This window comes from Pinus tabuliformis, chromosome 6 (assembly GCF_031772625.1).
Source record: "Pinus tabuliformis cultivar Carrire ecotype Pingquan chromosome 6, CPIR1, whole genome shotgun sequence".
Taxonomy (NCBI): Eukaryota; Viridiplantae; Streptophyta; class Pinopsida; order Pinales; family Pinaceae; genus Pinus; species Pinus tabuliformis.
Window position 1 is genome coordinate 1,855,834,697 of NC_142292.1, and position 14,933 is coordinate 1,855,849,629.

Genomic DNA, 14,933 nt, shown 5'->3' on the forward strand with positions numbered 1-14,933 from the left:
AGAGGAGACCGAGTGGAGACATCCACTCAAGAAGAGACCTCTAGTAGGGGGAAATTTCAAGCCAAGTGAGTAGAGGGAGCACATGCAGCTTACCTCCAGTTGAGATGTGGGGTGATGTGAAGCAATAGTTCCAAGAGTGTAGAAATTTGGGTAGGGTCCATTGAGGTGTTTTTTGTCTCATGAATCATTACCTTGCTACAGGGGCCGAGAGTATTCAATAGCAGGAGGATCAGTGTCAGTCAGATACTGAGGAGTGTAGATCAGTGTTGACAGCAGATCAGGAGGCTCAGTAGCAAAGTCAACAACAACACAATTTTTCCTAGCAGACAGTTGGAGACACAGTTGATTTAGTTTATTTTGTTTGGATTCCTTTAGTTGCATATATTGCAGTAGAAGCAACAACAATGAAAAGAGTTACATGTAGTACATTCCAAAGGAGATGGATGTAACAACTCTGGGTTAAATTTCATGTAATAAAAGTTAAAAAAGGCCAAATAAGACCACGGGCAAGGGACACTTTTTACAAGCTGAATGTTGGGAAAAATATCCTAGTGGGCATCATGTGTTGTTTTTTATGGCTAAGGGGAAATTGGAAAAGGAATTGGCTAAGGCTTTGGAAAGGAAAAAAAGTATTTTTGGCATATTACTTATGAAAATAATGTAAATTAGGAGAGAGGGAAGGTAAAAGGTCACAGGGTGCATATGGGGAGGAAAATGAAGGAAAATAATGGAAAATTGAATAAAATAGAGGCATCAATGATAAAAAGGATTATGAGGATCAATTCATGGCCTTTTGTCAGTTTAGTGTTAGAATTTGTCTCAAAGAGGAGAAAGCACCAAGAGGAGAAAGAAAGTAAGAAAGCAAGGAAACAAAAGGAAAAGAAAGGAAAGGAAATGAAAAGCAAGGAAAGCAAAGGAGGCAAGGATCAAGAAACGCTAGTAGGAATACGTGCAGGTAACATATTGTATGTGTGATTTCCTAGTTGGTTTTGACATGCATGGTATGTGCATATTCGTATATGGTTTTTTTGTTGTCATTGGCATGGATTTTGTCGGGATTCGACAGTGGATTTTAGCCTAGCCTTGCCATTTCCAGATAGCCATGGTGCAATGGGATTGTTCTCGATTTTAGCTTTGGGTTGCGGGATGGTTTTTGAATCTGGGATGAGGTGGTCTCAGGAAAATTCCCAAAGGCCTAGGAATCCCTTGACCAATAATGGTAAGATACATAGTAAAGCCTGAGGGTGGAGAGAGGAAAATTCCTCAATGGTGGTGAAGAAATTCTTAGGCATCCAAGCATGGTTCAGTTTTGTGATCTCGACACTGGTTTAGGTGTGATCACGGTATGGAGAGCCTGGAGGTGGTTTAACCTCAGGATTCTCTTGTTTTTCTTTGGATTGGTTTATCCCATGAGATCCCACATTCATGCTTGGAATATGTACGAGGGTGATTCGATGAAGATAATTTTTTCTCAGCCAATCTATGGTCCAGTGGAATGTGGAAGTCTCGAACCCGGTCGATATTTTCCTATGTTTAATAAAAGATAAGTTTCTCTTTCTTTTGGTAGGTAAATGTACTAGTTACTATGTGGCTTTAATGGTTTTTCCTTTATTGTTATTTACCTAATTATATGTTGGTTATAAGCATGGTTATATGATAGTTCTCAGTCATGGATCTATTCATGTTTTCACTTGTAACTAAATAAATAATGAATGCAAGACCTAATTAATTATATGACAGTTAATGTGAGAAGGTAGAGACCCTTCTTGTTAAACCTCAATTAATTTTTTCAGTCCCTTATGTTCAGACTTGCATTCATGACCTGTAGGTTGCATATCTACCAAGTGTTTGACAAAATGTCAGTTGTAGTTAGAGATGGTTTGGTCAAGTCCTGGTACCAGTTTTGGTTTGTAAGCATTGTCCTCATGTATTTTATGAGTCCTAGAAGTTTCATGGATTTTTGGGCAGGGGCTTAGCCCTAGCCCTGGAAAGTAGCCTTAATTCTCGCAGTCGCTAGCACAACAATGAAAACAAAAAGGCCATACTCACACTAATGCAGGACTATGGGAATATTTGGTAATCCATAGTCACATGGAGGCCTTGGAAAGAGAGCGACTGGGGCTCAAGGTCAGGCAAAAAGGAAGTTGTCTTAGGGGTTGGACACCTGAAGGTGTTGGGTTACTCCCAGAGGTCCTGTGGCACCTAAGGGAGGTCTACAAAATCTTGCTTTGTCGACTCTATTTCCTTAAGGTCATATAGAAGTTTTATTCATATCATAGTAACCCCTCATCTCATGTTTACCCTGGGTAAGCTGATGAAAGTGGGTAGATGTGAGAGAAAGAGGTTACAGGGTGGTATCAGAGCATGGTTCAAATACTTGGACCGAATGGGCTGAATGCATGTTGTTATGTATGCATTTTCATGGTTAAGGTTATCATGGATGAGGTTATGGTATGAATGATATGTCATTGTGATGCTATTGGTATGTTATGAGGCTAGCATTTTTCTGAGATAGAGCATGAGATGCAGATCATAAGAGTGAGGTTGCAACACTAGAATTTGGGGTAAGAGAAGACATAGATACATGTATTGTATGTTTGACATGTAGGTATGTTGGTTAATAGTTTTTATAAGAATTAGGCTTATTTACATGTTTTTCATTCTATCGTTGCTATGGTTACCTACATGATGGATGCTAGTTGATCAGTGTGGTCATATGCATATGCATCAGATAGTCATGAAGGATAGTAACTTCTTGTTATATGTCTTGTGGTAGTATGCAAGATGATTATGATCATTGTACTTAGGATCTTGATGTTGTATCATGTTAATTTCAATTGGCGTATGTGGATGGTTAGGGTTATGACGTTAAGGTATGATTCGATACACTTGTGATATTGTGTCATAATAATCTATACCCACTGTGCATATGTGATGTTATGCATGAATGATAATTTTTATGATTTTATGATGTTAACATGTTAGCTAGTTACTGTTATGGATATCATGACCTTAATTATGTTTGGGTTGATATGTTGTGAACTTATATCATGCTAATCTAGATTGATTGTGCAGACAAGATAGCCTCTCTTGAGATACATTGAGGTATGAGTTTGATTAAGTCATCTATTTGGTGTTTGAGTGTTTGATTATGTTTTCTATTTGATATGAATTTGTATCTATAAGATTGCATGAAGGAATGTTTTTGTTTGAGATGTTTTCACTAACACATGTGTTGAGAACAACTAATATCTACTTGAGTGTAAGTAGGTGATAGTTGTAGCATTATTATGATTGATGAATGTGAGTTGATTGTTGATTATGACATGGTTGTTAGACTTGGTAAAGGTTGATTTCAAATTAATAGATATGATATCTTGATCTTTGGAACATGTGGCTGACATGTGTCTTCAATTATCAGGCAGTGTGCTTGGCACAACAATGTAAGATAATTGATATATTGTTATATTTATTTATATACTAACAATTATGTGTTTATGGAAGTATGATACATGGAATTACATGGCAAAGAGACTGCCATGAAATATTAGAGAAGAATCAGGTTGAGATTTCCCTTGGAAGCATTGGGAACCCATGGGGATTGAGTCGTGGTGTTTGTTGCTAGTTTTGTGCTTTTGGTCATTGTGATTTGTTTGTGTTTGACTTGCAGTTTTTATTATGTCTGGTGCATGGACATGCCACTTTGTTTATGGTGTCAATATTGATATTGGTTTTCGTGGTCTTCTTCTTCTTTGTTTCTTGTTCTTGCGTTTTATGTTTGAGGGTCTTGGGAATTAGTTGGGAAAGGAAGTTGATGGAGCTCGGGGAGAGCTGTGTGGTATCTAATGGGTAATATAAGACCTAGATGAAATTGGTGTATGTTTAACGGAATTTGAAGGCAAGAGTATGACAATCAGTTGGAATGGTGGGGTCCATTGAGGTAAATGGAAAGTGGCAGGACAGTTGTGAGAAAGGTAACATGAAATGTAAGGTAAATGGATTTGAGGTGTCAAATGCCTTGACTATGTTGGGAACTATTGTTCTCAATGTTGTGAATGTGTTGCACGAATAAAGGGAGTTCTCTTAACCTAGACCTTATGATATCAGGTAATTATGTGGTGATTATGATTATGCTAATGTCTATGTATGTATGTTGTTGTCTGATAGGATCGTCATGAATCATGATTGATTTATGCTAATGAATAAATATATGTATGTATGTATGCGATTTTTCTGACAGGGTCATCAAAGATCATGATTTTTTTATGTTGATGTTTATGTGTGTATATAAATGTATGTATGTTGTTGTCTGAAAAGGTCGTCAAGGATCATTCTTGTGGATGAATGATTGTTTATGCAAGTGAATGACATGAAGAGGTTCCTTGTTTATAAGGAATCAAGTGGGAAGAGTAGCCTTGACATATATATGAGGTTAGTATCATGTGGATATGATTTGGTATTATGTGCTTGTACTATGTCTATGTTTATGTTATGGACAGATAATGCTGAGAGATACATCAACATAATGAAAGCAGTGTGATCTGTGGCATGCTGGGACAAACATGGATAATACACTAGAAGCAAGGTTGATTGGTGAGGACAATGTAGTCTTAAGATGTGTAGTATTGGTGTTGTGTACATATAGCATATGTAATAATGTACATATGATGTTGTGTGAATGTTGCATATACAGTGTTGTGTACATGATTGCATTTGTGGTACTGGATACCGATGGTGCTAAATACATGTCGTATATGTAGTGTTATGTATAGATGGCGTTATGTACATGTTGTGAATGCAGTGCTATGTACATTTAGTGCAGTGTACATGTTGTATATGCAGTGCTATGTACATATGGTGTAGTGTACATGTTGTACATGCAGTGTTGTGTACATATATTGTTATATGCATGTGGTGCTATATACATGTGGTACATGTGGTGTTGTATGCATGTGGTGTTGTGTACAAGTTGTGCAGATGGTGCGGTGTACATGTGGTGTTGTATGCATGTGGAGTTGTGTACAAGTTGTGCAGACGGTGCGGTGTACATGTGGTGCTATGTACACGTTGTACACTTGGTTTTGTGTACACGTGGTGTTGTGTACACGTTGTGTAGGTGGCGTGGTGTACATGTGGTGTTGTGAACGCGTGGTGCATGTGGTGTTGTGTATGTGCGGTCACTGTGTACAAGTGGTATTGTGTACATGTACATGTGGTATTGTGTACACGTCGTACATGTTGTGTTGTGTATATTTGGTCTGGTGTTACAGGTATTGTGTATTTGTTGTATCGCAACATGTGTATTCATGATATTGTATGGTGTGTACGTATATGTGTTTTGTTGTACACTAGATGTAGGTTTATGTGTGGTGTCGTACACCGGGTGTAGGTGTATGTGTTGTGTCGTACACTATGTATGTGTCATACAATGTGATGGGATATGCAGGTATGGGATTATCTGGGCCCTTGTTTTGCTATTGAGGGTTGAGGCAGTTTAATCTTTGGATGCCCTTGTTGTTGTTATTGAGAGTTGAGACGGTCTAGTCTCAAGATACCCTTATTGCTAAGGGTTGAGGCGGTCTAGTCTTGAGATATCCTTGTTGCTGATATTGAGGGAGGACGAAGCTTAGTCTCCACATTCCCTTGTTTCTTAAAGGCACTGGGTGCTTTCCGGGTTTGGAAACTGGTTCAATGTGTATAAAAGGAGAAAGAAAAAAGGTAGAAGCAAAGAGACATTAAAAGATAAATATCAGTATTTTATTTCAGTTTTAATTATACATGTGATCTATAATTATGATTTATGATGGCTACATGTGATATATTATTTTATTTATGATGGTTGTGATTTAGGCTAACCAAATGAGATATGTTTATACGCGATGATTGGTTTAGAGAGCTAATTTGACTTGTTGTGACAGGAAGTATACAAAATTGAAAGTGTGCCTTATTGACGAGCTGCCAATGTGGTATGACTTGAATTAGTTTTAATTAATTTTAGTCTAATGGAAATTATGTGCTTGGTATAGGAAGCAGGGTAAATCTTGGTTTGGGTGGTTGAAACTACCTACAAGAATCAGCAACAACAACAAAAAATAATTGGAATAGGAAGCAATATTATGGTAAATCACTTCAGGAGCAGGGCCACTATGGAACACTGGTACCCAATAGTGTCCATTTATTTTCATGAGCATGCTATGACTGGCATGATGGTTTTGAGGCAGGGATATGCCTTGGTTTTTGGACCTTCCAATGAGAGGAAACATTGTTAAGGGATGGGTCGCCTAGGATAGGGGATGCCAGAGAACTTGGAAGGTGAATCACTGCATAGAAGGGGGTGGCCGAATTTCCCGAGTGACTGTGTAGCAAATAAGGGAAGGTCGGGGATGGATTTGTTTCGGTCATTAGCATTTCTAGATGGAATAATATGCACATTGGGAGAGTTACCTGGAATAATGAGTCGATAACTATTCACTGAGAGGACATGTGGCACAAGATCATAGCGTTATACATTGTATGCAGGGTGAATTTGGCAGTGGATTTTGGACTTCCTGGGAAGGAGGTGAATCCTCGTATTACTTTGAGGGTGGAGGTGTAAGCTTCTAGACTCCCTTGTTGCATATGAAGGCATTGTATCCTTTTATTTGTTGGTTGAGAAAATGTGCATATGTGTATATTATTGTAAATATTGTATCGAGCTGAATTTATAAAGCTCCATAAACAGTATGGTTATTTTCTAGATAAAGCCAATGTGCATAAGTATATGTGGTTGTTATTGTAAATACCACAATGTGTTGTGTTATAAAGCTCCAATAAGTGGTATGGTTGTCATGTTGTCATGCTTATCATGATGGTTTGGCTTTTAAGCAGGGATGTTATTGTAAATACTGCAACGAGTTGGGTTATAAAGCTCCATAGGCAGTGTGTTTCTGTTTTTCAGCGATTTTGCGGGGTATAGGTGTGGTTTAACACTGATGATGGTGTTCCCCTAAGGGGAAGGGGTTTGTAACAACCTCAGGTTAAAAGTTCATGTAAAAAAAGTTAAAAAAGGAAAAATAAGACCATGGGCAAGGAACACTTATTCCAAGCTGAATGTTGGGCAAAATATCTTAGTGTGCATCACTTGTTGTGTTTTATGGCTAAGGGGAAATTGACAAAGGCAATGGATAAGGCTTTGGAAAGGGAAAAAGGTATTTCGACGCATTATTTGTGAAAACAATGGAAATTAGGAGAAAGGGAAAGTGAAAGGTCACAGTTTGCATGTGAGGAGGAAAATTAAGGAAATAATGGAAAATTGAAGAAAATAGAGGCATCAATGATAAAAAAATGTTCTAAGGATCAGTTCATAGCTTTTTTTTCAGTTTCAGTGTTAGAATTTGTCTCAAAAAGGAGAAATCACTAAGAGGAGAAAGAAACTAAGCAAACAAGGAAAGGAAAGGAAAAACAAGGAAATCAAAGGAAGGCAAGGATCAAGCAACTTTAGTGGGAATACTTGTAGGTAACATATTGCATGTGTGATTTCCTCGCTGGTTTTGACATGCATGGTATGTGCATGTTGGTATATGGTTCTTTTGTTGTCATTGGCATGGATTTTTTTCGAGATTCAACAATGGATTTTAGCCTAGCCTTGTCATTTCTAGATAGACATGGTGTGATGGGATTGTTCTCAGTTTGAGCTTTGGATTTTCAGATGGTTTTGGAATCTGGGATGAGGTGGTCTTAGGAAAATTACCAAAGGCCTAGGAATCTCTTGACTTGTAATGGCGGGATACATGGTAAAGCTTGAGGGTGGAGATAGGAAAATTCCTCAAGGATGGTGAAAAAATTATGAGGCATCCAAGGTTGGTTCGGTTTTGTCATCTTGACATTGGTTTAGGTGTGATCACGGTATGGAGAGGGTGGAGATGGTTTAACCTCTAGATTCCCTTGTGATTGTCTTTGGATTGGTTTATCCATGAGATCCCACATTCATGTTTGGAATATGACACAGGGGAGATTGTATTAAAAGATATTTGGCTCAGCCAATCTATGGTCGGGTGGAACGGGGAAGTCCTGAACCCAGTTGATATTTTCCTATCTTTAATAAAAACTAAGTTTCTCTTGCTTTTTGTAAGGAAATGTACTAGTTATTATGTGGCTTTAATGGTTTTTTCCTTATTGTTATTTATCTGATTATATGTTGGTTATAAGCATGGTTATATGGCAGTTCTCAGTCATGTCTCTATTCATGTTTTTACTTGTAATTGAATAAATAATGAATGCAAGACCCAATTGAGGATATGAAATCTAACGTGAGAACATAGAGACCCTTCTTGTTAAACCTCAGTTAAGTTTTCAGTCCTTTATGTTCGGACTTGTATTCATGACCTATAGGTTGCATATTTACAAAGTGTTTGAAAAAATGCCAGTCTCGATTGGGGATGGTTGGGTCAAGTCTTGGTACTAGTTTTGGTTTGTAAGCATTGTGTTCATGTCTTTTATGAGTTCTAGAAGTTTCATGGATTTCTATGTAGAGGCTTAGCCCCTAGAAAGTAGCCTTAATTCTCGTATTCAATGGCATAACATTGACAGAAAAAAGCCACAGTCGCACTAATGCGGGCCTATGGGAGCGACTAGAAACCCATGGTCGCATGGAGGCCTTGGCAAGGGAGAACCCGAGGCTCAAGGTCAGGGAAAAAGTGAGTTGTCTCAAGGGTTGGACACCTAGACAGGTTGGGTGACTCCTAAAGGTCTTGTGGCACCTGAGGGAGGTATGTAAGGTTTTGTTTTGTTGACTCCATTTCCTTAAGATCATGTAGGAGGTTGATTCATATCATAGTAACCCCTCATCTCATGTTTACCCCGGATAAGCCTGTAAAAGTGGGTAGATGTGAGAGGAGGTTGTTACACTAGATTGAGGTAAATGTGAATCCCTTTCTTGTTGAGAGAGAGTGTTGAAAATGGCATCAAGAAAAAATCTACTTCATTTTTTTCCTTGAATTAAACTAGGAATAAAATTATAATTCCACATCACATGACAACTTGTATTAGTTAACTAAGCTAATTTGACTTAGATGCCTCAGTTAATTCGAGTTGAGGGTCGAACTTGAGTCATGTAGAATGTCTCTTACATTGTAGGAGCCCTAGTTGAGTTTATTTCTAGTTGTAATTAATTAATTCAGTTTAAATGAGTTAAAGTCAGTGAAACTAGTTCCAACTGTTGGAGTAACCAGTGGGAGGTCTAGTAGTGTGGTGTTGCCTATAGTGATCAACTAGTTAACTCGTGATTCACTCATAAATAACTCATGCATGTTAGATCTGAGGGTTACCTAGTTGAGATTGGAGTTCAGGGATAGTGTATTAGCAGTTGTATAATCCTCTAAATTGTACAGGTGGTGCATGCAGTCAGAGGAAGGCCTATCATGCATTGCGCAATTCCTTTGAGGAATTTTCCTAATTAATAGGGGGTTAATCCCCAAGGAAACAACACAAGGAAATAGGGACTTGGGCAAGTAGAAAATTTATTAGCTTGTCTAGGATGCTGTAAGACAAATAGAGATAGTGCATAGGTTGTTCGGGCTTGAGCAAAGCATTATAATCTTCTCATATTTTGTCACTAATGCAATATACAAACAACAAGGGTTTTTGGTTGTGGCTTTCCCCAAGAAATCATTGTGTAATGTCCCGATTGAATTCTTTCTCTTGTATACTTCGTGATTTCCCGACCGTTTAATTGTTTCCGCTAATGAATAGAGTAGATTCAATTCTATTGTTTTAGTAAATTACAATTAGTAATTTGAATCTACAAGGAATTTCTACATGATGAACTATGATGCATCTGTAGCAACATTTTCTACAGGGGATTTCATGTTCTATGTCAACTGTGGAGGACCCCCAAGATCTCCTTTTGATTTTGTGAGGAGGATGATGCTTGCATCACATTCTTTTTAGGGCATGTCTCCATGCAAAGAAGACACTAAATTTTTTACCCGCATCTTCTCTGTCAACAAATCAACCTATAAGTACAAAACCCAAATTACATAATAGCATAAACAGAAGCAAGGTAGTTAACATGTGAGAAGCAAAGTGGTCAACATGGGAGCCAACTTATGGCAATCTTTAATGCATAGAATAATGTTATTTTCCACATCTAATAATAATGAAAAATATAAAATAAACATTAAATAAAGTCTAATAAAAATATGAAAGTTGTATGATTACAGTACTTAATGTATAGGATAATGTTATTTGCCACATATAATAATAATGAAAAATATAAAATAAACATTAAATAAAGTCTAATAAAAATACGAAAGTTGTAAAGTAAGCCTAAGAGGCTTGCATGTAGCCCACGTGCTTCCAAAAACTAAAATGAATCTGTCGCTTGCAGATCCAGAATGCGAGGGTTTCAGTGAATCTATTACCCACTGCTGCTCCAATGAATCTATTATTCACCCAGTGCAATGAGCAACAAGACCCAAACAAGACAGATGAGAGAAAGGGTTATGCTCTACTCTTGGTTACATAGAATTTTCAAGTTGGAAATTGCATTGTTTTTGGCAATAGCTATGGCACCAGATTCAATTTCAGATTTCATGCCAATTACCCGAGTCTTGCCAGAAGCAAATTGAATTCTCAGTGATACCGATTCAATTAACTGAGATTCATATCTCGTTATGGAGATAGCAAATGCATAATCTCTCGCTGAAACTGGTCTCCTCTCAACACGTTCATTCATAAATCATCCCTCCCAGCAGCTAGGCAGCAAAAGGACATTGAATCCATTAGATCGAGGCACTAGTTCCAGAGCAACACATATTTGGAAGTGAAGGAGTGGGAACCAATTTTTAATTTGAATAGGAAGTTGGTGACCACACAAGCATTGTGAGTTAAGTTACCATGCCTACTAATCGAGCTCTGGCAATAACAACATTCTATGGCTCAATTAGAAAATTTTGGGAGCACAGATGTGTGTAGATATGGATTCAAGGAAGGGCCTGTAAGACATCTTGGCCCTGATATTTTATGAAGGATGGAATTTGTCATAAATTGGTTATGTTTTACCATTTCGTTTTCACTTGTGTCTATAGTATGGAAATCAGGATTCAACGCAAATCGGGGTTCAAACCCGGAAATGGAATCTAGACTCTACCTGACCAAAAGAATAAACTGACTCTCGACTCTAGTTGCCCAAAAGAATAAACTACATGCCTATACAAAGAAAAGAAAGGTATCACTTGTTTCTTTACGTTTTTGTTTTAACAAATCCTTTTAGAATGTTTTTTCGTTGTATTTAAGCGCCAACCACAGGGATTTCAAAGAAATTACGATACCTTTGGAAATTTTTGGAGTGGAATGTCTATCCACAGGCATAGCAGAGACATGCAATGCAGGGGGCTTGGGAAACGATGATTCGTTCTTTTCTTGAGAGCTTTGTTCAACTTCTTCTCTTTGGCATGAAGAGTTGCCATGGCGGTCCCCCTCTTTAACTGAAGATAATGCTTCTCGCAGAGAGTCTTCATCAGCATAGTCATGGAGTGGCACCGCCATTATTTTCCATTTTCCATGTTGTGCAAAAGCCCGAATTTGTGCAAGAATTTGAAGACGGTGAAGAGTTTGATGCAGAGACCTCCCAGTCCTCTATAGGGCATGCAAGTGGAAACATGTAGTTTATCTTCCAAGCCAGTCCAGGTTCGATTCCTGCGAAAGCCTGCGAGGGTTTGAAAACTGCCGATATCTCCAATAGCATAATAAATAACACTTCCAAGCCTTGTGTGTCTATCCAAAGGTCTTACCCCATGCTGCCATGGAACATGGGGCTCTACCTCGAATGGATTTGGAACTACGTGAAGGGATGTTGCCTTTGCTACAAGCTCTTGAAGAAGCTATAAAAGTTAAAACTAAAAGGGGTGTTGCAGATTTGGGCCAAAAATGTGAGTGCGTAGCCATTTGAACAAACCACTGTGTGAGAAATTGAACGAAGCCATACTTTGGTAGGCTCTGATACAAGATTTGGTAGGAAAGATAATGTGAAGTAAAGACAAGTGGAGAATGGTGTCTACACATGTGTGAGTCATGCGTAAACCCTAGGCAACCTTTTAAAGGTGAAGATTTGTGTTTAAAAAATAGTTAACAGAAACTGAAAACTCTTGCGACATAAAACCTCCAAGTTGCTTATTCGTTGAAATAACCACTAGATGAAGCTCATAGGTAGATGAAAAAGTGCTTTATTAAATATACGAAAACATCAAATTAAATTGAGTTGGCTAACTTTGGTTTTCCTGGAGAAAATAATGCAACCGATTACAATAGTCAATAGTCCCTGCCGCTATTACAATAGTACCTGCCAACCCCGAAGTGGCAAGGACTCATAACACAGCCTGTAAAAATTTGAGACCAAAATAACTACATATGGTGGCAGGCACCGAGAAACATATTATCCGAGTACTTAAACTATTGATATATTCTGGATACCATTATCTAAAATTGAAGAAGCCCAGGGTTTCAAAGTTCAGTAAATCGTCCTTTCTTTTTCAATCGTCTGCATTTCAATTTGAGGGCTTTCAATTTCTCTTCTAATTCTTCAACCTCTGCAGAATCATTTTCATCCAACCATTCTTCTACGCCATCTAACATTTGCTCCATATTTTCTGAATTTGTGATGCTTCCCTTGATTCTGGCTTCTTTGACTCTGCTTCTCACGTTGTAAACACAAGTGGCCAAATTTTCTCTGGCAATATGCCTCTTCTTGGCCTCTTCATCCTCCCGTCGGAATCTCTCTGCATCATCCAACATTCTCTCAATCTCATCTTTTTTCAGCCGACCACCGTCGTTAGCAATTGTAATCTGATTACTTACCCCGCTTCTTTCGTCCTCGGCAGACACTTTCAGGATTCCATCCACATCCACTTCAAACACAGCTTTAAGTTGTGGCCTTTCAAATGGAGCTGCCTGAATTCCCAATAAAAGAAATTGACCCAGCAAATTGTTGTCGACAACCATAGCTCTCTCACCTTCATAAACTTTAAATGACACGTCGACTAACTCACTGTCACGCACGGTAGTGAAATGATCCTCCCTCCGAGTGGGAATGGGAGTATTCCTGGGAACGACTACAGACATAACATCTCCATAAACTTCGATTCCAAGACTCAAAGGTGTTACGTCCATCAGTACTAGGTGGACGCTTTCGTCGTTCAGGGTTGCAGCCTGAAGTGCAGCACCATGTGCAACAGCTTCATCAGGATTTAAACTTTTGCAGAGTTGTTTTCCATCAAAGAAGTGTTGAAGGAGTTCCTGGAGCTTTGGAATGCGGGTGGAGCCGCCTACCAGTACAACTTCGTCAATTTGCTCTTTGCTCAGCTTGGCGTCTTCCAGACATTGCTTCACGATTTCCATACACTTTTCGAACAACTCAGCGTTGAGTGCTTCAAACTTTGCCCTTGCAATCTTTATGTGAAAGTCTAATCCTTCGTAGAGAGAATCAATGTCAATCACAGTTTCCACAGCAGAAGACAGACTTCTTTTTGCTCTCTCGCATTCTGAGCGCAGTCTCCGAAGAGCTTTTGCATTTGTACTCAACTCCTTTTTGTTTCTTCTCTGGAATTGCTGAACACAGTAATTGAGCATCCTGTTATCAAAATCCTCCCCTCCCAAATGCATGTCCCCTCCAACAACCTTCACCTCAAATTTACCACTCTCAACAGTAAGGATGGAAACGTCGAAAGTTCCTCCACCCAGGTCAAAAATCAGGATTGTCTTCTTTTCAGTGCACTGTGTAGAAAACCCATAAGCTATAGCTGCTGCTGTGGGTTCATTAATAATCCTCATCACATTAAGACCCGCAATGACAGCAGCATCTTTAGTGGCCTTCCTCTGAGAATCGCTAAAATAGGCCGGCACTGTGACCACGGCATTTTTGACATCAGATTTGAGATAAGCTTCGGCTATCATCTTCATCTTCGATAAGACCATAGAAGATATCTCCTCTGCTGCGAACTCCTTCCTCTGGCCTTTGTACTCAACTTGGATGAGTGGCTTTTCATTGTCCCCGGAAACTACAGTGAAGGGCCATAGTTTCATGTCACTCTGTACATCGAGGTCGCTGAATCGCCTTCCAATGAGTCTTTTCACATCGAACACGGTGTCGTGGGGATTGGTTGCGACCTGATATTTTGCACCATCGCCAACCAGCCTCTCAGAGGCTGTGAAAGCAACAACGGAAGGCGTGACTCTGTTCCCCTGATCATTAACAATAGTTTCAATTCTATCGTGCTGCCACACTGCGACGCAGCTGTAAGTTGTTCCCAAGTCAATGCCAATAGCTCTCTCTTTACCGTTGGCATCCATATCTCATATTTGTGATCTCAATGTTCCTATGTTCCTCAACCAATTACTATGAAATAAGATAACTCCTAGCTTGAAAGTATGACAATGCAGTGGAGTAATTATAAGATGCAATTTACAGACAGAAGAGTCAGATGCAAGGAAATTAAAAGCTCATGACTCTTCCCAGACCGCGATCCGACCCCCGAACCTTAAGGTCGGTGAGATAGTGAGGTGGGTTTCACCACGATGACAATGGAAGGTGGCTTCATTGTTGGAAAGTGAACTGATTTCGAATCTCTGTTAAAGGGGCTATATTTCTTCTTTGTCTTAATCCATAGAACCAAACTTTTGTACGGGTTATTTCAGTCTTTGGGAATGGAATAATTTTATAACTAAGAACGTTGAACAAACATTTTCCAGGACAAGAATCTGTGAATCCAAACCCCTTGGAACTTTCATTTGTGCCATTTATTGTGAAGTTATCACACGTTAGGAAAAGAAGGAGAAATGATGCGTTGTATAACTTTTTTCGTAAATAGTGGTCATATTTAAAAAAACATCCACTCAGAAAAGTGCCTCCAAAAATACTCTCACAGAATCCAGCGATCTCCTTTCTAGCGTATGAAACG

At 38.8% G+C, this 14,933-nt stretch overlaps 1 protein-coding gene across 1 annotated transcript; it reads right to left on the reverse strand.

Moving 5' to 3' along the window:
• Positions 1–12,187: 12,187 nt before the first annotated feature.
• Positions 12,188–14,525, reverse strand: LOC149266459 (heat shock cognate 70 kDa protein-like). Its single transcript, XM_089396525.1, has one exon. It carries the CDS (start codon positions 14,323–14,325, stop codon positions 12,481–12,483), a length of 1,845 nt encoding a protein of 614 aa, XP_089252651.1. The 5' UTR covers positions 14,326–14,525; the 3' UTR covers positions 12,188–12,480.
• Between the last annotated feature and the right edge of the window lie 408 nt (positions 14,526–14,933).

Coding starts and splice junctions, on each gene's coding strand:
- LOC149266459 (XM_089396525.1), bottom strand. CDS start 14,325: ATGGATGCCAACGGTAAAGAGAGAGCTATTGGCATTGACTTGGGAACA.